At 41.3% G+C, this 20,651-nt stretch overlaps 1 protein-coding gene across 3 annotated transcripts in view; it reads right to left on the reverse strand.

The window, feature by feature from the left end:
- fam13b (family with sequence similarity 13 member B) overlaps nucleotides 1–20,651 on the reverse strand; it is a 79,583-nt gene that overhangs the window by 31,914 nt on the left and 27,018 nt on the right. For all 3 annotated transcript variants that reach the window (XM_056440172.1, XM_056440173.1, XM_056440171.1), the window contains exons 5-7: nucleotides 20,076–20,253; nucleotides 19,746–19,890; nucleotides 5,954–6,081 (exon numbers count right to left, since the gene is read on the reverse strand). In XM_056440172.1, coding sequence (XP_056296147.1) covers nucleotides 5,954–6,081; nucleotides 19,746–19,890; nucleotides 20,076–20,253 — 451 coding nt within the window. The remainder of the gene's footprint in view (nucleotides 1–5,953; nucleotides 6,082–19,745; nucleotides 19,891–20,075; nucleotides 20,254–20,651) is intronic.

Genomic DNA, 20,651 nt, shown 5'->3' on the forward strand with positions numbered 1-20,651 from the left:
AGAGCGTATACTTAAAAATAGGCAAATTCAAGTGAATGTACAGGGTATTTAATGTTTATTATCTTATTTTCAATTATTTTTACACAATAATTTAGGTTAAATGTTTATGTGTCTTATTTCCTCGGATCACTCATAAAGTAAAAAAGTGGGTTGAAACCAAAACCACTGATACTCCTCTACTGCACAAACCTATATACCGTGTTCATCTCCATGTAGAAATGATGCAGACCTGCAGTATATGATTCACCATTTGTGACAGATATGACACATCATCATCAAGATGTTTTCCGTCAAATATGTGTGACAGAATCAGGCAAGAAGGGACGTTAGAATGCAACAATCGAGGAGGGTTTGAATGCATCAAAGCCCATTCTTGCTTGTTGGCCGTCACAAACTTGAGCTCACGTCTTGGACAGCTGTGATTGCTTTGGTTGCTCACTGAAAGGTCACCAACGAGTTAAAAATTAAACCTGATTCAACACCAAGTGCAAGGGCGATGTGGTGAACCCGAGTGACTCTTCTCTGTGTATAAAATACAAAAGGCCCTTTTACACGGAACAATTCTGGTCAAATATTAAGCAATCAACACAAAACGATGATTCGCGATTTGACAGAATTGAAGATAAGTGTTTGATAATGTGTTTACATGATATCTTCTGGGTTGACCTTTTCTCTCCAGAGGTCTGACATTGCGTTTTAGATAAACAATCTATAAATCGTTCACAAGTACAGACGTTCACAAATACAATCCTCCCCCACGGCCCTCTGGAACAGTTTAGCTCCACGCCTTCCTTCTTGTATTAGTTGTTTTCATCCTGTCATTAAATATCATGTGATTCCAGATCCTGCTTCCCATCTCGTAGTCCAACTCCCTTCACCTGCCTCTGATCACTCCCTCGTTAGTCCCTCATTACCATCACCTGGTCTTCATGCCCATCTCACCTGTTGCCCATTCCCTAATTAGTCTCTGTCTACTTAGGTTCCCTCACTTGTCCTCTGCCAGATTGTCTTGTGTTTTTCCGACCAAGCCCTCAAGCGTTCCACAGTGTGTTTGATTATTCTGTCTTCTCCGTTCCTGAAGACGCTCTCAGTAAAGCCGCCGCCTCCTCCTCCTCCTCCTCCAGGAGTGCATCCCAAGAGTCCCCTGCCAGGACATTTCAGTGGCCTCATGAAAAATACTTTCCACAGCGAGAGAGGACATAAGCAGAGTAGAGGAGGGATGTAGTAACAGGGGAAGCAGAGAGATCAAAAGAGAAATACCAGGGATTATAAATAGATTTTAAATGAGCAGAGGGTGTGTGTGTGTGTGTGTGGTCAGAGTCTATAAAGAGAGCACTGCAACAGCCACAGACTTCCCTGTCTGTCAACTGCTAGACAAACATATCAGCCTCCATTAATGTTTGGTCACTAGACGGGAATTTTCTCTGTTTTTCAGAGCTGGCACAACCAGTTCTTCATCAGGGAATAACTGATGAAACGCAACTGAAACAGTGAGCGGTTCTCATGCCAGTCAGGGAGTTTCAAGCTAATAAAATGTGTATGTCAACAACAGACTCGTCAAAATCCTCGAGGCAGCGCTTAAGGCGAGTTACTTTGGCGACGTGTTGAGAGAATCCAAACGTGAACGCTGCCGGAGGACGGACATGGAATTAAAGACAACAAACTGAGACGCGAGACCAAACAACAACCACTTGTTGTTTCATTAAAAGAGATATGTTTTTTAAACAGACCACACACAGGCATTCTTAAAATTCATGAGGCTGGTTTGGAAATTCCTTCCAAAGAACAATTTTACTATGATTATATGAAAAAAGTTGTCAATTAATCCATTGACAAATCGATTTGCGACAATTCTAGTAAGCAAAATAATCATTGAATTATAAATAGAAAATTCCCTGTTTACCTTTTCTTGAACGTGAAAATGTGTATCGGCTTTCTTAGGTTTCATAATCGTAAACTGATCATCGAAGGTATTGTATTGGCTTGTTGGTTGGACTAAGAAGCTATTTGAGTATTTCAACTTCAGGAAATTATGATTTTGTTGTTTTCACTATTGGCCAAACAATTACAAATAATAACAATCAGGTTATTTGGTATTCAAAAAAAGCATGGCAGTATTTAACATGAAAACAAGAAAATCCAATATTGTTGGTCATTTTGTTCATAACACCGGAGGCTGAAAGTCTTTTTTCCCCTAGATTCACAGGATCAGAAGAGAATTCCATTATCAGTACAATTGTGTTTTTCTAACCAATCATCTCTGGTTGTGCTATAATTATTGAGCTTTTGGACCACGTCTGGGATTTGTTACACGTGGAGCTGGAATAAAAATATGTGGGTTTCCACATAAAACCCAGAAGTATACCCATTCCTCACTTTTAGGTCAGATGAGCAAGTAGAATAAATGCTTCAAAGGAATTCAGAGTGCTTGATATTGTGAGCAGTTGAAACAGATGCATTATTTAAGCTTCGGGCTGACATTATTGAAATGGATTTGCGGTGTCGGCTGCTGTTTTGCGGTGTCGGCTGCTTTTGCGGTGTCGGCTGTGCTCATCTTCAACACCCTCCTGAGACATACCACGCCTGCCAGCCTGCCCAAAGGCTCATCCCCATCCCCCCCCCCCCAAAAACCCAAGACCTATCACAGGACTCACCTGAGGCCCGCCCCTCTGACCTCTGTGGTCATGAAGTCCTTTGAACGCTCGGTCCTGTCACACCTCACCACCCCCCTGACCCCACCCCTGCCGCCCACTGAGCCCCCCCCAGAGCCAACACAGGTGCAGCTCACATATCCTCCAGCATCTCCAGCTCTTCTCATCTCCCGCAGGGAATCCCTCTCCACCTTTGTGGACTGGAGCTCTGCCTCTTCAATTCCATCATCCCGTCCTGCTGCAGGACAAGCCTGCTGCAGACAAGCCGCGAGCTGCCAGTGGCATGCTCACACACTGCTGCCCAGGACAGACAGACAGACAGGAAGCAAGCTCAGACTCTCGCTCTCTTGGGACAGGTTCCACGCCCCCCCACCAGCACGGCTCCCCTCTCCTGTCTCCCTCTCCCGCTGCTGTCCAACAGCTGCAGTCACCAGTCCTCAAGCTCCTAAGTTCGCTAGGAAGTATGGACCATGACACCACCATCATGGGACTCCATCTCATGGGACGAGAGGTGGAGACTGTGGGACTGACCACCTGGCAGAGCTGGTACAACAGCACCTGAACTCAGACTGTGAAGACAGTGGAGATGGTTGGAGGAGGAGGACCCCAGGAGCCCTCCCGCCCTCCTCTCCCCCCCGTCGGTCGCCGACGCTGTGGTGACCTGCCCGCCCATCCTCACTCAGGACCTCAAGTGGGAAACTGTGAATCTCTCAAGGAACATCAGCCCCCAGCAGAGGATGTTCTTCATGAAATTCTAGAGAGAGTGCAGATGATGGTACAGTTCTAAGCTGATTAGATGGTACAGTTCCTCCATTTCATTGCACATCCATCATCACCCCCTCATCCTGCAGCCAAGACAAAGACAAGCCCGCATCATCCAGCGCCAGGCAGGGGTTAAGAGGTTGCTCGGTTAAGTTCACTCCCTCTCACTCCCGCACCAGGCTTCCAGTCCCGATTGGGCTCACAGAGGTCACTGACACCACCTGGTCTGGGACCTCCCCTCCGGGAGGAGGCTCCCCAGGGGAGACCCCACATCTAGGAGGTCCCTCCATACCTTTAGCTTTTCCGGCGTTCTCACACATCACCCGCCCCGGACTGACTGACTACCACCGACTACCACCCCACCTCCCCTTCCCCTTTCTCCTCTCTCTCCTCTTTTCTCTCCTCTCTCTTCCTTCCTCTCTCCTCCCCCCCCCTCTCCTCTCTCCTCCTCCTCCTCCTCCTTGTCATGTCCAAATGTTGCACCTTCCACCAAAAAAATCTTGTGAATTTGTTTGAAAAATGGCAATTCTTTTGGCAATAAACTCAGACTCTGTATGCAGGTCTATGTACGCAGCAATAATCCCCCGGACCAGACATTGAGGTTAGACAAGGTCACAGGGATGATGGCTGCAGGCTAGCAACAACGAGAGAATAATTACTTTTGAGAGCATGCGACTGAGAGATAAAAATTTTTTTGCCTATCGCTTGTTAATTTGAATAATTTGCTGCATGTGACTCCCCCTCCCCTACATCTTCATCAGCAATCATGAAAGCTTTGAGAACCGATGGACAACAGCTGCCATCTAAAACCATCCACCAGTACAACACACACAAACACAAACACACACAGAGGGATACTTTTGTGTTGTCCCACAAACTAGTAAATCACTTGGCTATCAAACGAAGCAGACGCCCACTCGCAGATGACACGCACGCTGCGGCCGCCTGAACTCCCTTGTTATCCATGACCCGGAGTATCACAACACAGACTGCTGAACTCTGGCACAATGGGAATCTTGGCAACATGTTTGAAGCCTAAATGTTGCCTTGATCCAGTCACGTCAACTATCTCAGTCTATCACTTTGTCTCAGGGATATGTCGCACGTGCTGTATGGTCTCAGTCCAGTGAGTGTGTGTGTATGTGGATTATGGATTACACTGTAATCATTTTAAATGCCAGTGGGACTAGGAGGCAGACTAGCAGCATGACCCTGACCCCCCCACACAGAGAGAGAGAGAGAGGCAAAGCCCAGTGAGTGTTGTAAAGCATCACAGCGGACTGATTTATTGTCCTACATGCCTTTATCCAACAGGTAGCCAGCCACTGGGCAACTACAACATTGTCGCGCACACGGTGCTGAATGTTTTAAAAAATATATACTAAATAGACTTGTCGGATAAACAAGTAACATAATTAAATGCACCTGCATGACTGCAATGGCATCTCGACACAGATATATAATTTAAATAATAAAAGGAAAATTCGGCGCACATTTTCCAACTGTCTATTTTCACAATTAAACTAGAATGGGCACTCGGTAGAGCGCATACCTTCGCATATCACAAGATTGGGCATTGAATTATGAACATTTTGGCATTAGTTGCATGCCAATTGGATACAAATTGACCGTGCGATGGTAAAAATAAGATTTTGACCTTTTCATGACCTTGCCCTTTGACCCAATTGATCCCAAAATCTAATCAAATGGTCCCCGGATAATAACCAATCATCCCACCAAATTTCATGAGATTCAAGAAGATTTTGACCTTTCCATGACCTTGACCTTTGACCCGATCGATCCCAAAATCTAATCAAATGGTCCCCGGATAATAACCAATCATCCCACCAAATTTCATGTGATTCGGTTTAATACTTTTTGTGTTATGCGAGTAACACGCATACAAATAAATAAATAAATACACGGCAATCAAAACATAACCTTCCGCATTTTCAATGCGAAGGTAATGAGTCGTTCATTTGGGAGAGAAAAAGCCTGTTTGCAAAGCAAATGATAATTCGCTCCCCGCTGCTGGGAGACGACCTCCTGTTGGATATTTCACGCTCAATGCTTCAGTTAAGAGGCATTTTCCAACTTGTGTTCTGTACTGACTTGAGTTCATCTCACAAAAACTGTGTGACTCTTCACATATTTCTTTCTATCATGTCTTTTGTGCATTTCTTTCCGATACACCCTCACGGTTTAGACACACGCAAGAGATGGAGAGGAGAGGCGGGGAAATGTCTCGGTCTCAATGTACAGGAGCCTGGGTTCAGTGTTTAGTAAACAACTTAAAGGAGATCAACAAGTCAGAAGTTGAGAAGACGCTCATGTTCCTGCAGGGGGATCATTAAATAATGCTCGTAATAATAACTTGTTCCAAAAATTTTTTTAACAAACTGTGTAGATCAGATTAAAGTAGCACACATTTAACTAAATACCATGTCACTTTCACTGTCACATGTCATCCTCCTTACAAGGTGTCCAAAGAGAATGCAACCAAATTAGCCATCTCATCTAATAAAGTGGTTGAGCCTCACCTGGCTGAGGGGCGTTCATCGGTGTGTGTGTGTTGTGGTGAGTCAGAGGAGACGGGACCCTCCTCTCCGTCCTGAGGCAGCTCTTCGCATTCGGCCTCGCACTTCTCATCGTCCAACAGCTCAGTGATCTGAAGACAGAATTACAGAACACACAAAAGGTTATTACTTAAAATATATATTTATATGCTTTACTTTTTTTTGCAGTGAAAAAAGTGTGTGTAGACATTGCTATTTATAGAACAAAAAGGTTTATGGCCTGAGATTACCACAATTACTAATCTGAAATGTCTTATTTTTTAAAGTTGATTTAGTTTACGGAAATAAAATGTATGACATAATGGTGCACATGTTATAAATGTATCCCCACCTTGCTTTACACTTAAACAACCTCATGAGGAAGACAAGTAAAGAAGAAAATAGCATCTTTTCCAGGACTTCTATGAATTAAAGATTATGTCGGTAAATAGTCTTAATTATTTTATTATAACCAAAGCTGCATATTCCATCAGTGTACATGTGTAAGAACCTTTATCAAAAGGATCATTAGAAATTCCTTCCAACCTTTCAGGATTTGTAGGGATTAAGTTTCTGAGAGTTAAATACTGTAACTCCCCTTCACCATGCTATGTGAAGATTAAATAAATACAATGTCCCATGTCATTTTATTTAGGTTAGTTTATTTATCCCGCGACCCTAAAGAAGGATAAGCGGTATGGATAATGGAATAGTTTATTTATGTACATGACTTTCAGTGTCTGGAGAAGAACTTTCCAGAACATACATGAGCAGAAAACAAGTTATGCTTAGATGGACTCAAGAAAAGGTGTTAAAATGACACTTTGTTCTGTACGACATTTATACATTCAGAGAAAGAAAAGCACGCCGACACCGCAGAGACCGACAAGTCGAGAGCTAAACACAAAAACAGATATCATTTTTCTTGGAAGGATAAAATTACAGAAGGCTTATTTCTGCACACTAACTGGGAGCTAGGGTAACATGGAGTCGTTATGCAACAAAAAGAAAAAAAAGACGTCTCATGATTTTCAGCACCTGTCGATGGACCGTCCCAAAGCGCAAGCGGTCTGGACCGCTTTACAAGGTCTCGGTCTCGTGTTCCACCAAGTCACGTATGGTCATATGAACGAGAAGAAGCCCGGTACCAACTCATAATCTGTATAATTTGCACGATGAATTAGACCGTGGTAGACAGCGACATGGTGGTTGAATACATCCTGGCTGACCTCCGGGGGAGAACTTTAGATCGATGTCAGGCATCCCTGTCACATACCGGACATGTGATAATGACGTGCATGACACCAATATCTCTAAAGCACTTCATCACATGGCACTTTTATATTTAGCACTTTGTATGTTTGCCTTGTGAATATAAATAAGAGCAAAATAGAGAGAAAGGAGCGGGCCGGGTGGAGCGATTAAAGTAGGACTAAAGACAGATCAATTTCATGTCGACTTCGCAATGCATGACTCGAATTATACATTATGTAATAAGACAAAGTAGTCCTCACACGAGCAAAACTATTGTAATGCTCGAAATGAAACGAAAGCCTTTCAATATGTATGAAGTGTGATTTTTACATGAGTTAGTTATAAGTGCCTCTGCATTTTGTTATCTACATTTACCGTGGAGCGAGGATGATACAAGAATTGTTGTTGGGGAAAAAAATTATAAATTTAAGTACTTTGTTTTTTAAAAAGAGGGTGTGAAACGGGAACAATTACTCTCTTTACAACTGATGTAAAAACCTCCAGATAGAGTAACATTCAGCACAATGGTTATTGCAACAAAAAGATATTCTCCGGTATAGTTCAGCCCTGGTTTAAAGGCAGAGGTCAATGCGATAGTGAGTGAGTGAAGAAGACGGGAGGAAGGTATTTAAGAGGAGCGATAGAGGGCAGAACGTAATGAATCTGACAGTAGAGCGAGGGAGGAGGGGAGGAGGGGAGATGGATGCTGGAGAGAAGTGAGGGGGTAGTAAATATGTAGACAGGAATAACTCAGAACACAGATGACAGCATGTGAACAAGACACAAACAGAAATCTTTAGGCAGTAGTTTACCGATGATAAATAGTTGCTTTCCATATTTATTCTGTATCAAAGTCAACTGAGATAACACACACACCCGTGATTTAAGCTAAACCCCTGACAAAAAAGATTTTTCATGTGCTGTTTTTTGCCACGGGTATCGTTTTAAAAGATACAGTCGACCCTAAAGTAAAAAAATACATATTTCTCCTCTTGCCCGTGGTGCTAACACGTTTATAAGACTCACCATCAATGTCTCTTTCCAGAAACTATGACCCGGTTAATGCAGACCTTGTTGTGAGCAGTTTCGCGTCGGAACTATTTTCTTTCTCTGAAACTACTCCTAGCCTCGTGTTTTTTGTGTAAAGACGCCGATCCAGAAAATATCTACAATATCTTGGTCATGATTTCTGTAGCAAGGCAGACATTTCTACGGTCTATATTTCCAACACACGTCAACTCGCACCAAAACAATTTCGAACACTGCAGGTAATAGGAAAAATATGAATTTTAATGATGGTGTGAATTGTTGCTTTCAAAATAAACTGGGGTAAAACATGTGAAACATGGGTTAATTAAAAAGGTCCTGATGGAGCTTCGTCACCATGAGACTTTCTTCTCCTCCGTTTCTCCTCTTCCTTCCTCCGCCTCTCTCGTTCACTCCTCAACAGCAAGTCCATCTGCTGCTGTCACTGCCGTTGCTACGGAAACACCCCTGTTCCGAGAGCTCCGATTGGCTGTCAGGGAATTATCGTCGCATTGTGCAGATTATGGAAGATGACACACAAAATTCCTCCAAGTGTGCGTGTGAGTGATTAGATAAAGAAGTCGTCCTCTAAAGAGCTTCAATCTCTTCCTATATATTTTCCTTGAGGACGAAACATTAAATTGTTTCTTAAATTGAACTTAGTGAAAATGTGCAGATCCTCAATGTGATGATCATCTTTGGAGGTAAATGTTAACTAAATCATATGAAAAGCTGAGAACTAATAATGTAACACCTTGCTGTCTAACGCCAGGCTTCAACTTAACTAATTAGAGCTTCAGTTTCATAACACAATTTCATATTGACTGTTAAGATCTTAGTTTGACAGATTAAATAATGAAGATATTTAAATAATGTGTTGAATTCAATATTTATAAGTTACGTTTTTTAATTAAGTCATAGTTTAAATAAATATAATTTTAATTATGACGAGAACTATTTTGAATATTACCTGAAGTTCTAAATGTAATTTAATATATATATATATATATATATATGTGTGTTCATGTATCATATAAACATCCCGATTACATTTTTATTTTTTAAAGGAAAGATTATTCAAAAGAAAATTTTATCGTAATTCAAATCAATTATTTAAACTGAACACTGAAACTCTAAGGAGTATCTAAATAAGATTATGGGACAAGCAGTTAGAGATACCATATCTGCATTTAATCAAACAAAAAATGATCATCATAAGTATTAAACAAACAGCATCCTGGTATCATCAAGTGTGACATTGTTCCTTATTTCATGGGCAGAATAAAAATGTCCTAGATTGTGGGACCTGAAGAAGCTGATTGAAAGTCTGATTTACATCATCATGTAAATTAAATGTAATGCTATTCACCAGTAATATGAAGTGACATTGCCGTGAATATAACCTTGGATCATACGCCGTCGCGGGCATATTCCATCACGGCCGCTGATTTGTGATATGCAATAATGAGTCTAGATATCACCTTAACCCTTGTGTTGCCTTCGGGTCAATTTGACCCGATTCGATGTTTCACCCTCCTGTCGCCTTCGGGTCAATATGACCCGATTCAATGTTTAACCCTCCTGTTACCTTTATATTTACTAACATATTTTACCCTTGAGGTCAATATGACCCAAGCTATTAAAATCTCCAGAAAATTATTAGAATTAATATTGTTTTCCAAGTTTAAGTGTGAGGTACTTTATGTTTGTTTGTTGACTCCCGAAAGAACACCGACATTAAACATTGAATCGGGTCAAGTCCCCTTTGTGAATATTCCTGAACATTTAGGAGTGGACATTATGAACTATGGAACTTGAATGTATAACAGGCATTCATTCAAATGGTGTGAATGCGACCGAGGCCCCGCTGACTTAGTTAACAGAGAGCCGTTGAGGTGACAATATTAGAGGAAACGAGTTGTTGGATCCCCTGTTGGATGACCTGGAATGATCCTTCATAGAGCTGGAAATATTGTCTCCTTATTGAAGACTGTGGACTCACATGAAGACTCACAAATCTAGAGTTTAGTAAAAGAAAAAGAAGTTGCCATGTGGTTTAAAGTTGTTCATAGAAGAGCACATCTCTGGATGGTGCGTGTGTGTATGTGTGTGTGTATGCACGCCAGAGTGGGTGAAAAGACGAGGCAGAGAGCTCCCTGGAACAAAAGGTCCTGGCCTTGGCCCTGGTTTCGTGGTCCGGTCCAGAGTTTCAAGACGGAAAACGGAGAAAACAAAAGTCCCCACTGACATCATTAGTGGGCCAAGAACACAGAACAATGACAGCAGACCGGGACTGACATTTCACGTCTCAAATAGTGTCTCAAAGGATCTTTTGTATCCCCCCCCCCCCTTCCTACATTCTGATGGTAGATTGGTAAACACCAATTCAGTCGAAGCAATGTGTACAAAAAGTCCAGGTTACTGGTTTCAACATGTTTTGAGCTGCTAATTTCTTTTTTCAGAAGTATTTGCATGTGAAGCACCTGAGTGTTGCCGTCATGTTCAGAAGTGTTGTATGTAGAAGTGACGGCTTGAACTTGGTATTACTTTTGTTGTTCACATAAACACAACGTCAGATGTGCTGTTCCTGTGCAACCGCCCATTCCTGAGAATCAGATCTGATGATGGGAAAAGGTCGGTCATCTGATTCAAAACATTTGTTTTGTAACATGTTGAAATGCCCCCCTGAAATCAATTAATTGATTGCAACGAAAAATAAAAATCAGACGGTCCAAGGCTCACGACTGGACTGTAATAAGCCCATCCAATCATTTAATTTGACCAGAATGTAATGGTCTCTGCCCATCTGGGTACATTCTTCCGCTACATTCACTGTGTACGTGGCCCTGCCCCGAGCCATGGCCTTGCTGATGCCCCCCCCCCCCCCCTCCTCCTCTCTACCTCCTTCTGTTTCATGTATTGTGGAAATCTGGCCCGTGGTCCATGCCTACTACTCATTATTCATACATTTCTGTCAGATTCATTGAATGTGTTGTAACTCTGTACACATGGCATAAATTGCTTCTGTCGTATGTGTACAGATTGTAATTTGTGATGTTGGGCTACAAAATAAACTGAATTGTTTGTGACTGTATTCTTTCACACGCTGCTAGCCTAATAGTTGCGAGTGCACACAATAGCCATGTTTGTCGTTTTCATTCATAATGATCATTTTGAGGCTGTGGGGGGAGGTTTACGAGATTTAGCAACTTCTGGATTTATTGCTGAGCTCCTTTCGTTGGAAAAGATAAACAACACTTCGGTTGGATCATTTAAAGATCTAGCGTCCTCTTACTAGTTTCTGAAGCTTACTGACTCGAGCTTTAACGTTTCAATGAGGTAAATCCGTACCTGCTGCTGCACTATTAAACACACTGTGTCTGGGCGATGACGGAATATCACTAAAAATCTCTGGAGAGAACTAATCAAACCCATAAATTAAATCAAAACACAGACGCTCATCAGTGAAGGGAAATAATCATCGTCACTTTTCTCTCATTTCTAAGTTTGAGGCAAGATCAGACAGTGTGCTCCTCCTCATTGTTGTGTGACTGCACTGTTTGCCTACAGCAGTACCACTGGGGAGGAGCCCACGTTCCTGCAGTGCGTGGGCAGCGGGATCCTTTTCTCTTCTTTGAATCCAAATGTGTTAGACAGCGATTTACGGACGTTCATATCCTCCCCGAGCACTCGTGAAATGCCGTCGCGCGAGATAAAGCAACAATGCGGTTGTGCAACACTTGACGTGAAAGAAAAGTGAATGTGTGTGTGTGTGTGTTCCTACTACATGTCTCCTCACAGAGATATTATACATCCAGCTTGCTGTCCAACTAGGCCATCACCTTCTCCTTAAATCTCCATATTCCAATTTAAATAGGTTATTAATTGAGTGGACAGACGGCGGACTGTCTGACACTCGGCGGGCCGGATGGAGTTCCCGCTCGAGTCCTCTTCAAGCATGTTGTACATTGACATTGCTGGCTTCTTTTATCCGTTAGGTCGACGTTTGTTGCGCCTCGAGTCAGACGTGACGGGGTCTTCTCACACGCCGCCATCGTCTTGATTAATTGCCCTCGTGAGCAAGCGACGCGAGTAGCCCCATTATCACAATTAATCATCCTTCATATTTTAGTTTGATCGTATATTTAGAGAATTGTTCTGCCTATTTTATTAATGCATTGCAAGAACTAGAACGGGCACTCGGTAGAGCGCATACCTTCGCATATCACAAGATTGGACATTGAATTATGAACATTTTGGCTTTAGTTGCATGCCAATTGGATAGAAAATGTACTGTGCTATGGTAAAAAGATGTTGACCTTTTCATGACCTTTGACCCGATCGATCCCAAAATTAAATGGTCCCCGGATAATAACCAATCATCCCACCAAATTTCATGCGATTCGGTTTAATACTTTTTGAGTTATGCGAGTAACACGCATACAAATAAATACACGACGATCAAAAGATAACCTTCCGCATTTTCAATGCGAAGGTTATAAGTAGGGCTGCAACTAACGATTATTTTGATAATCGATTAATCGGTTGATTATTCTATCGATTAATCGGATAAAAAAACAAAAAAACTTTAATTTTCAACCCTTTATTCAAAACAGGGTCCGTATGGTCATGGAAAACCTGGAAAAGTCATGGAATTTTTAAATGGCTATTAGCAGGCCTAGAAAAGTAATTGGAAAAAATAAAATCCCAAAATATTTGGAAAAGTAATGCAAATTTGTTTTATTCACATTTTAATTTACACGGTATATATACGGTATGCTTTGGAATTCTCATTGTTAGTTTAAATACTACATCTTCTCACTTTGTCACGTATAAAAAACAAAATGTCATGCATTCTGGATTCATTACAAATCAACTGAATATTGCAAAGCCTTTTTATTCTTTTAATATTGCTGATTATGTCTTAGAGTTTAAAAAACTCTATCTCATAAAATTTGAATATTTCCTCAGATCAAGTAAAAAGATTTATAACAGCAAACAAAATCAAACATTTGAAAATGTGTTTCCAGGTGTTTCGTAAAAATTAGGATTCAAGTGATTAGTTTAATTTTCATGATATTCTAATATTTAAGGATATTTGAGTTTTCTTAAGCTGTAGCCATAAATCAAATATTAAAAGAATAAAAAGGCTGCAATATTTCAGTTGATTTGTAATGAAATGAATGCATGATTTTTTTTTTTTTTTAATTGCATTAAAGAAAAAGAACAATATTTATCATTCTATCTTAGTCCTGTAGACAGAGTTTTCACAAAATGTTTAATCATGGAAATTTGGTTTAAAGTCATGGAAAGGTCCTGGAGATCCACTGGTCACCATGGTGATGAACCCTGTTCACTGGTCAGCATGGTGATGAACCGTCACAAACAGACTGACAGCTTTCCTCTCCTGAGCAGTGGTCCCCATGTGGACTATGGAGGACTCAAAATGACTTAAGTATAAATAAATAAATGCATGAATAAATATAGGAATAAATAAATAAATGCTTAAATAAATGTATAAATAAATAAATAAATGCTGAAATAAATGTATAAATAAATAAATAAATATAGGAATTAATAAATATAAGTTATTAAATAAATATATCTCTACATTTCTGTATTTCTTCATTTATTTATTTCTCTATTTACGTGTCCACACGTATTTCTTCATTTATTTATGTGTGACATTTACGTGTCCGTATATTCAAATGAGCTGGGGCGGTCCGAACCTCTGTCTGAAGCATGATTGGTCACAGGAGTGTGATGCACCTGGTGTGTTGTGCTCTACTACTTCTGCCTGGCACCTGAAGCTGAAGTTGGCTCGCTCAGCTAACCGTTAGCAGAAGTTAGCATAGACAGCTTTTTGACTTCAGCCCTTTATCAATTCCAAGTACACAGAGTACAGACTCGTGTTTTCTTGGAGTCTAGTCTTGGGAGTCTGGTCTTGGGAGTCCGGACTCTCAAGGACGCAGGACGGTCTTTCTGGTCTTGTGACGTCACCACATCAACTGTTCTTGCTCATGAATTTACTCCAATTATTCACTGTAAAATACTTTACAGTGGAGTAGAATGTGTTGCGGTGTTCACTGTTGTTTGGCGTAGGCTACGAATAAACGGTAATAAATATACAACGTCTCGTAGCTTGCCTGACCCAGGGTCGCTACAATATTAAGCTATGAATCTTAACCCTCAGTCAAATTGACGTAACGTTATCTTTTAATAAATAATAAACTCTTTGTGCTCGTTAGAGCCTCCAAGACCTCATTATATCTCATGTTTCGCCGCTACGGAGACGTCAGAGCCAGCGGAGCATTTCAAAAAGTCCTGCCGAGATCAGGCTTCTCTCGGCGGCCACACAGCGCGCTGAGCGCCCGGAGCTCAGAGGTCCCGCGAGCAGGACCTCAAATCTCCGTCGCATATCCTTATTAGGCTGAATCTCGATAAACCGACCACAGATTTGATGCTTAAACTACTAACTTCTCAGCTGAAAATATCCTTAAATTACATTCCGTGACTCAACAGCAGTAGTATTTAGAATGTACAGACAAGAATGCATAATAAACACTGTTCGTCTACAGATCCAAGTGCTAGGGATCGATTGCTTCTGTCTTGCTCTCCGACTTGACCAATCCTGTTCAACAATGAGGTTCGGACCGCCCAGCTCATTTGAATATACGGACACATAAATGTCACACATAAATAAATGAAGAAATACAGAAATGTAGAAATACATTTATTTAATGATGTCCTGTTGAGTTATAACTTATATTTATTAATTTCTGTATTTATTTCTGTATTTATACATTTATTCTTGTCTTTATTTATTTATTTATACATTTATTTATTTATTCTTGTATTTATTCATGCATTTATTTATTTATTTATTTATACTTAAGTCATTTTAAGTCCTCCATAGTGGACCGGCCCCCTGAACAATATCAGAGACGCGTTACGATTTATTATTATTTTCACCTGGCCCGCTGCCGTTGAGATTGCAGTGAGACGCGGAAAAAATGTGAAGTGGTGCTCTTCGCAATAAAACATCTTTGATGGGACGTGTCGCGTCTCGGCCAATCAGCGTTCAGATGTCCACAGCGTTTGGGAAGTTAGGTTAGCTTGAATGTTAGTCCGCTACATCTGCTGCTGTCACGCTGCACGGTGTAGCGATACTAACAAAGTACCCGTACGTTAAAAACGATGTGATTTAGCATAGTTTTAGTATCGATACTTCATTAAAAGAGCGATCAGAGCTCACGCGCTGCTCCGCTCCGTTAAATGTTGTCTGCACGCGCAGCGCTCACAGCGAGTCGTGGCTTATCTCCGTTATCTCCATGGAAAAATATTTTCCGCTATCCGCCACGGAATAAATAACCACGTTTTCTACGTCATACTCTTGTGGAAATGCCACACACGTCGTCACATGTAGCGCCCTGGTGTCTGGGTTCATAACGTCACCCGTAGGCGCACTCAGCTCCGTGAATGTCTCCGACTCCGTGAATGACTTCCGCATCCAGCGCCACGTGAGCAGCAGCAGCCAATTAGATTTATCAACAGAGGAGCAGCTCAGCGCTGATTGGCTCTCACAACGCAGCGTTCCGTCTCTCACTCTGCTCTGGTTTCTCCTGCGCCGCTCTGCGCTCAACTCAACTTTGTTTATACTCCGTGACTTATCGAGCGCCGTAATAATCGCGCGACACAACGAATCGATAATGAAATTCGTTGCCAACTATTTCAATAATCGATTTTTATCGATTCGTTGTTGCAGCCCTAGTTATAAGTTTCCATATTTAAAATGTATTAAAGATTAAAATTCCGCGCGCTATTTCAGTCCTGCACGCACAGACATGACATATTAAATTGTTATTTAAAAAAAAGAAGTAAATAAGCTGTGATTATTCCTCCCTACCGTGTCCCAAAAAGCTTCTTCAGTCAGTGAATCAAAACAAACACACCCAGCGGGATCATCATAGCAACAAGCCTCGGCACAGCCTCGCTCTTAACCAGAACAATCAATTATTCAAAAGGACTTGTTCCCAACAAACAAGCCAAATTCCATCGTTAGATCCAAGCCGGCCTCATTGAGTTTCAACGTTATGCCCAAACACGCCAAACTGTCTTTGTCCGTCTCCCTCCCTCCATGTTTGGTGAACTTCTGCCCTCAGTTTCTTACATTTAGCATCGTTCATCATTTCTGAAGTTTATTCCGATAGTTCCAACTAACCCCGGTGAGGCGCTTCAGCTCTGTGATTAGTCTGGAAGCAGGTGTGTGTGTGTTGTCTATAATCCCCTTCATGAGGGGTTCTTTCGCACAGAGATCCATCTCCAGCGTAGAGCAGTGACTGCGGGTGTGAGCGGCATGGTTACATCATTGCCAGCTTCTTTTCTTATCTCTCCACTCCTCTCTCCATTTCTCACTCCCTCCCTCCGTTACTTTCGTCCTTTTCTCTCTCTCTGCACTCTGGCCATTTCTCCCCCCATCTTCCTGGCCACTTTCCCTCCCTCTACCGATCCAAACCGCCCACTTGTGTGCCCTCTGTTACATAAGACACAGGGATCAGCACACAGAGCATTTGTTTTGACGGATTTCTTTTCTCACTGTCCCTGCTGCCCATTATTCTGCTCATCACAATTCTGTCGATTGGCAATGTTGTACTCTTTATTCTCATTCATCTGACACGCCATGCAAGAAAACTAAACATCAACAAAGATAAAGAAACTGAATTTGTCGCATGACAGACATTTCTTCTTTCTTTTTTTTCTACTGTTGATCAAATTTTAATGTAATTATCCTTCTCTCACAAGCCAGTAAGTTTGTTTTCGGAAACAAGGGAAGGATATGACAGATGACGACTCCACGGAGTCTACATGACAAGGGAAGCAAAATTGGAAATAAGTTTCTCGCGCAGACTCGTGAGTTCAGTATACATAAAAATAAAGAAACTGCAACAAAAAAACACATTTAAAAAAGGAGGAAATCAGTGACGGAAGATGGAAAGAAACCAACTAAAGCTTGGGCAGCTGAGTGGAACTAAAAAGGTGACTTCCTGTATCAGTGAATGTTTGCAGCCTTTAACTTCGACATTTAAATATGATATTTTCAGAGCCCTTGCTGTGTTGAGATCGCGACATGAGATAACAATCAAGGGTAATCATTGTCTCTGTGTGCATGTTATCATACAATAACACAATTAAACTAGAATGGGCACTCGGTAGAGCGCATACCTTCGCATATCACAAGATTGGGCATTGAATTATGAACATTTTGGCATTAGTTGCATGCCAATTGGATATAAATTGACCGCGCTATGGTAAAAAGAAGATGTTGACCTTTTCATGACCTTGACCATGACCTTTGACCCGATCGATCCCAAAATCTAATCAAATGGTCCCCGCATATTAACCAATCATCCCACCAAATTTCATGCGATTCGGTTTAATACTTTTTTCAATGCGAAAGTAATTAGGCCACATTAAAGTTAAATGTTACCCATGTTATTCTTGGTGCTGCTGGCCCAGCAGTCATGCGGTGTTGCCAGGCAACAGGGGAAATGCCTCCGAGTTTGTTTAGTCTGCCTAGTCACATTCTCCAGGGTTCAATGCATATGCACCTCGGCATGCATTCAATGTGTGTGTGTGTGTGTGTGTGTGTGTGTGTGTGTGTTTTTTGTTTGGGTGGGGCTCTTCTAGATTATTCTGAAAAGTATTTTGTTGAACGAAGAACTTTCTGTTCAGTAATACTATGCGCTGTACTTTAATCGCTCGAGGAAGTGATTACTCACGTACTTATGCACCACAAGCACTTTCTAAACTACTGCGGCTAACTAATAATCTCTTTCCTCAATGGGATGAAGTAATTTAATCTAATGTATTTTTTCCTGATGTAGCCTGGTAGCGTAATATGTACAAAGCAGTATCTCTGGAGTCAATTATTGCAATGGATTTTGCTTGGAATTGTTTAAATGGACGACAGCACAGCCACTGCAAGCCGATAAACAATAATACCGTGCATACAGTGCGTAGAAGTTTTAACACAAATCGAGCAGGATAAATCACAGGGGAATCGATGCATCAAATCCTCCCAATGTTGACTTTTTCATGACTTCCAATCCATCTAAAAAACTATACAAAACACATTGATCTCTTCACGTCACTTCAGGTTTTCCAATGTTATGGCAGAAGTATTCAATGTGTGCTATGATGAAGGATTGGACCATCTTTCAGAAATAAATCTGTTACAGCAGCTTTGTCTTTCTCCCCAAAGCAAGCGTGAGTTGGCTGTCGACTTTGATGGCATACCAACATTTCAGTTGTTCACTTTTCACAGAGGGGGAGTGTCCGTTTCTCTCCCGGAAAGAATTTCACCTCTGACCCTCAGTGCCGTGAAAGAGACAGTCAAAAAAAGAAAAAGAGGCAAAGACAAAAAGGTTTTGTTATTGGAATATTACACGCATTGTTGACGGGGAATTCATTTAATAATAACGTGTCTGTTATGCAAAGAGCCTTGCAACAATGTGTAGTCAATGCTTTGTTCTCTATTGCACTCTTTATTGTACATTGTTGTTATTTGCCAAATGCAAGTTAATCATGACAATAGAGGGGGGAAGAAAAGACTTAACAAAAATGGATAAAACCTACTTTATATACACTACCGTTCAAAAGTTTGGGGTCATCCAGACAATTTCGTGTCTTCCATGAAAACTCACTTTTATTTATCAAATGAATTAAAAATTGAATAGAAAATATAGTCAAGACATTGACAAGGTTAGAAATAATGATTAATATTTGAAGTATTAATTTTGTTCTTCAAACTTCAAGCTCAAAGGAAGGCCAGTTTTATAGCTTATATCAACAGCATAACTGTTTTCAGCTGTGCTAACATAATTGCACAAGGGTTTTCTAATCAGATATTAGTCTTCTAAGGTGATTAGCAAACACAATGTACCATTAGAACACTGGAGTGATAGTTGATGGAAATGGGCCTCTATACACCTCTGGAGATATTTCATTAGAAACCAGACACTTCCACCTAGAATAGTCATTTACCACATTAACAATGTATAGTGTGTATTTTTGATGAATGTTATCTTTATTGAAAAAACAGTGCTTTTCTTTGAAAAATAAAGACATTTCTAAATGACCCCAAACTTTTGAACGGTAGTGTATCTAGAAGGAGAAGTCAGAAGAAGAGGAGATGTGTATCCCTAAGACGAAAGACGAAAATAAGGAATAAGCTAAATATAAGGACAACCTCTCTGTTGTCTGACAAATGTTTCTCTGCGACGGCTTCAGCAACACTTTGAGCTTCTTTAAAATCCACGTATAGACACATTTGGAGGTTTCACGAAGCATAACTACAAAGAGAGCCTTCCATGTTTACAATTGTTTCATACCACCACATATACAAGCGGATGAGTCTGACATCCTATCCAAGAGATTAACCGAGTGATGACGGCTAGTGAAGGTATAGAAGTTAGAAACAAAGGTGGATGTTCAGTACCTGTTCATTGATGGAGCTGTAGTCGTTGGTGCTGGAGACGTCATCTTCCTCGGAGTCAAACAGGCCCTCTTGGTTGTCCAACAGCTCGGTCAGCACTCTGCTGACAGACTCCTGGTCTCGAAGGTCCTCTCCTTCAGTTGACAGGCTGCAAACACAAGACGAGAGAAGAGTGTGTTGTACCGGTTGTACACTGCTTCCCAAAGGAGGTTCAATCACAACGATAACTGAATCCATGCATGCGCCTCTGTGCAGCAACTGACGGTTGGAACTATTTTTGCAAAGGCACAACGCTTGGGATTATCGAAGCACATGCATCGAAAAGCCTCTTACTGGAAGATGTCCGGCCCGAAGACGGCGGCCAGCGTCCCGATGTTCCAGCTCTCTTGCTGAAGGGAAGCCACGCTGGCCAGGAAGCGGCACAGGAAACGCAGCAGGCCGTAGTTCAGCTGGGGAAGTTGCTGCAGCAGGTACTTCAAGTTTCTACACAGTTCCTCTTCGTTGCTGTAATCTGAAGGTTGTTAAAGAGAACAACACCCGTTATGATTATATGTGAATAATAACATTTGTATTTGCTTATTCAGATTCAGATTCAACTTTATGTCATTGCACAGAGTACAGGCACCGGGGCAACGAAATGTCGTTTTACATCTGACCAGGGAGTGCAAAGAAGCAGGATACCATAAATCAAAAATCTGAAATGCTGTGCAGATATGGTCAACATACAATTTGCAGTCACTTTCTACAATTACTTTCAATGGAGAAGGCTGTTTGTAGTCATCATCCCCGTGATATTAATATGCTTGATACAATGGTACACTCGTTGTTGCAACAACGCTCCTTTTCACTACTGTATTCGGAGATACTGCGGGATGAATTATGGGTTATCAATAAAATTCCTTCAGATTC

This window comes from Pseudoliparis swirei, chromosome 19 (genome assembly GCF_029220125.1).
Source record: "Pseudoliparis swirei isolate HS2019 ecotype Mariana Trench chromosome 19, NWPU_hadal_v1, whole genome shotgun sequence".
Taxonomy (NCBI): domain Eukaryota; kingdom Metazoa; phylum Chordata; class Actinopteri; order Perciformes; family Liparidae; genus Pseudoliparis; species Pseudoliparis swirei.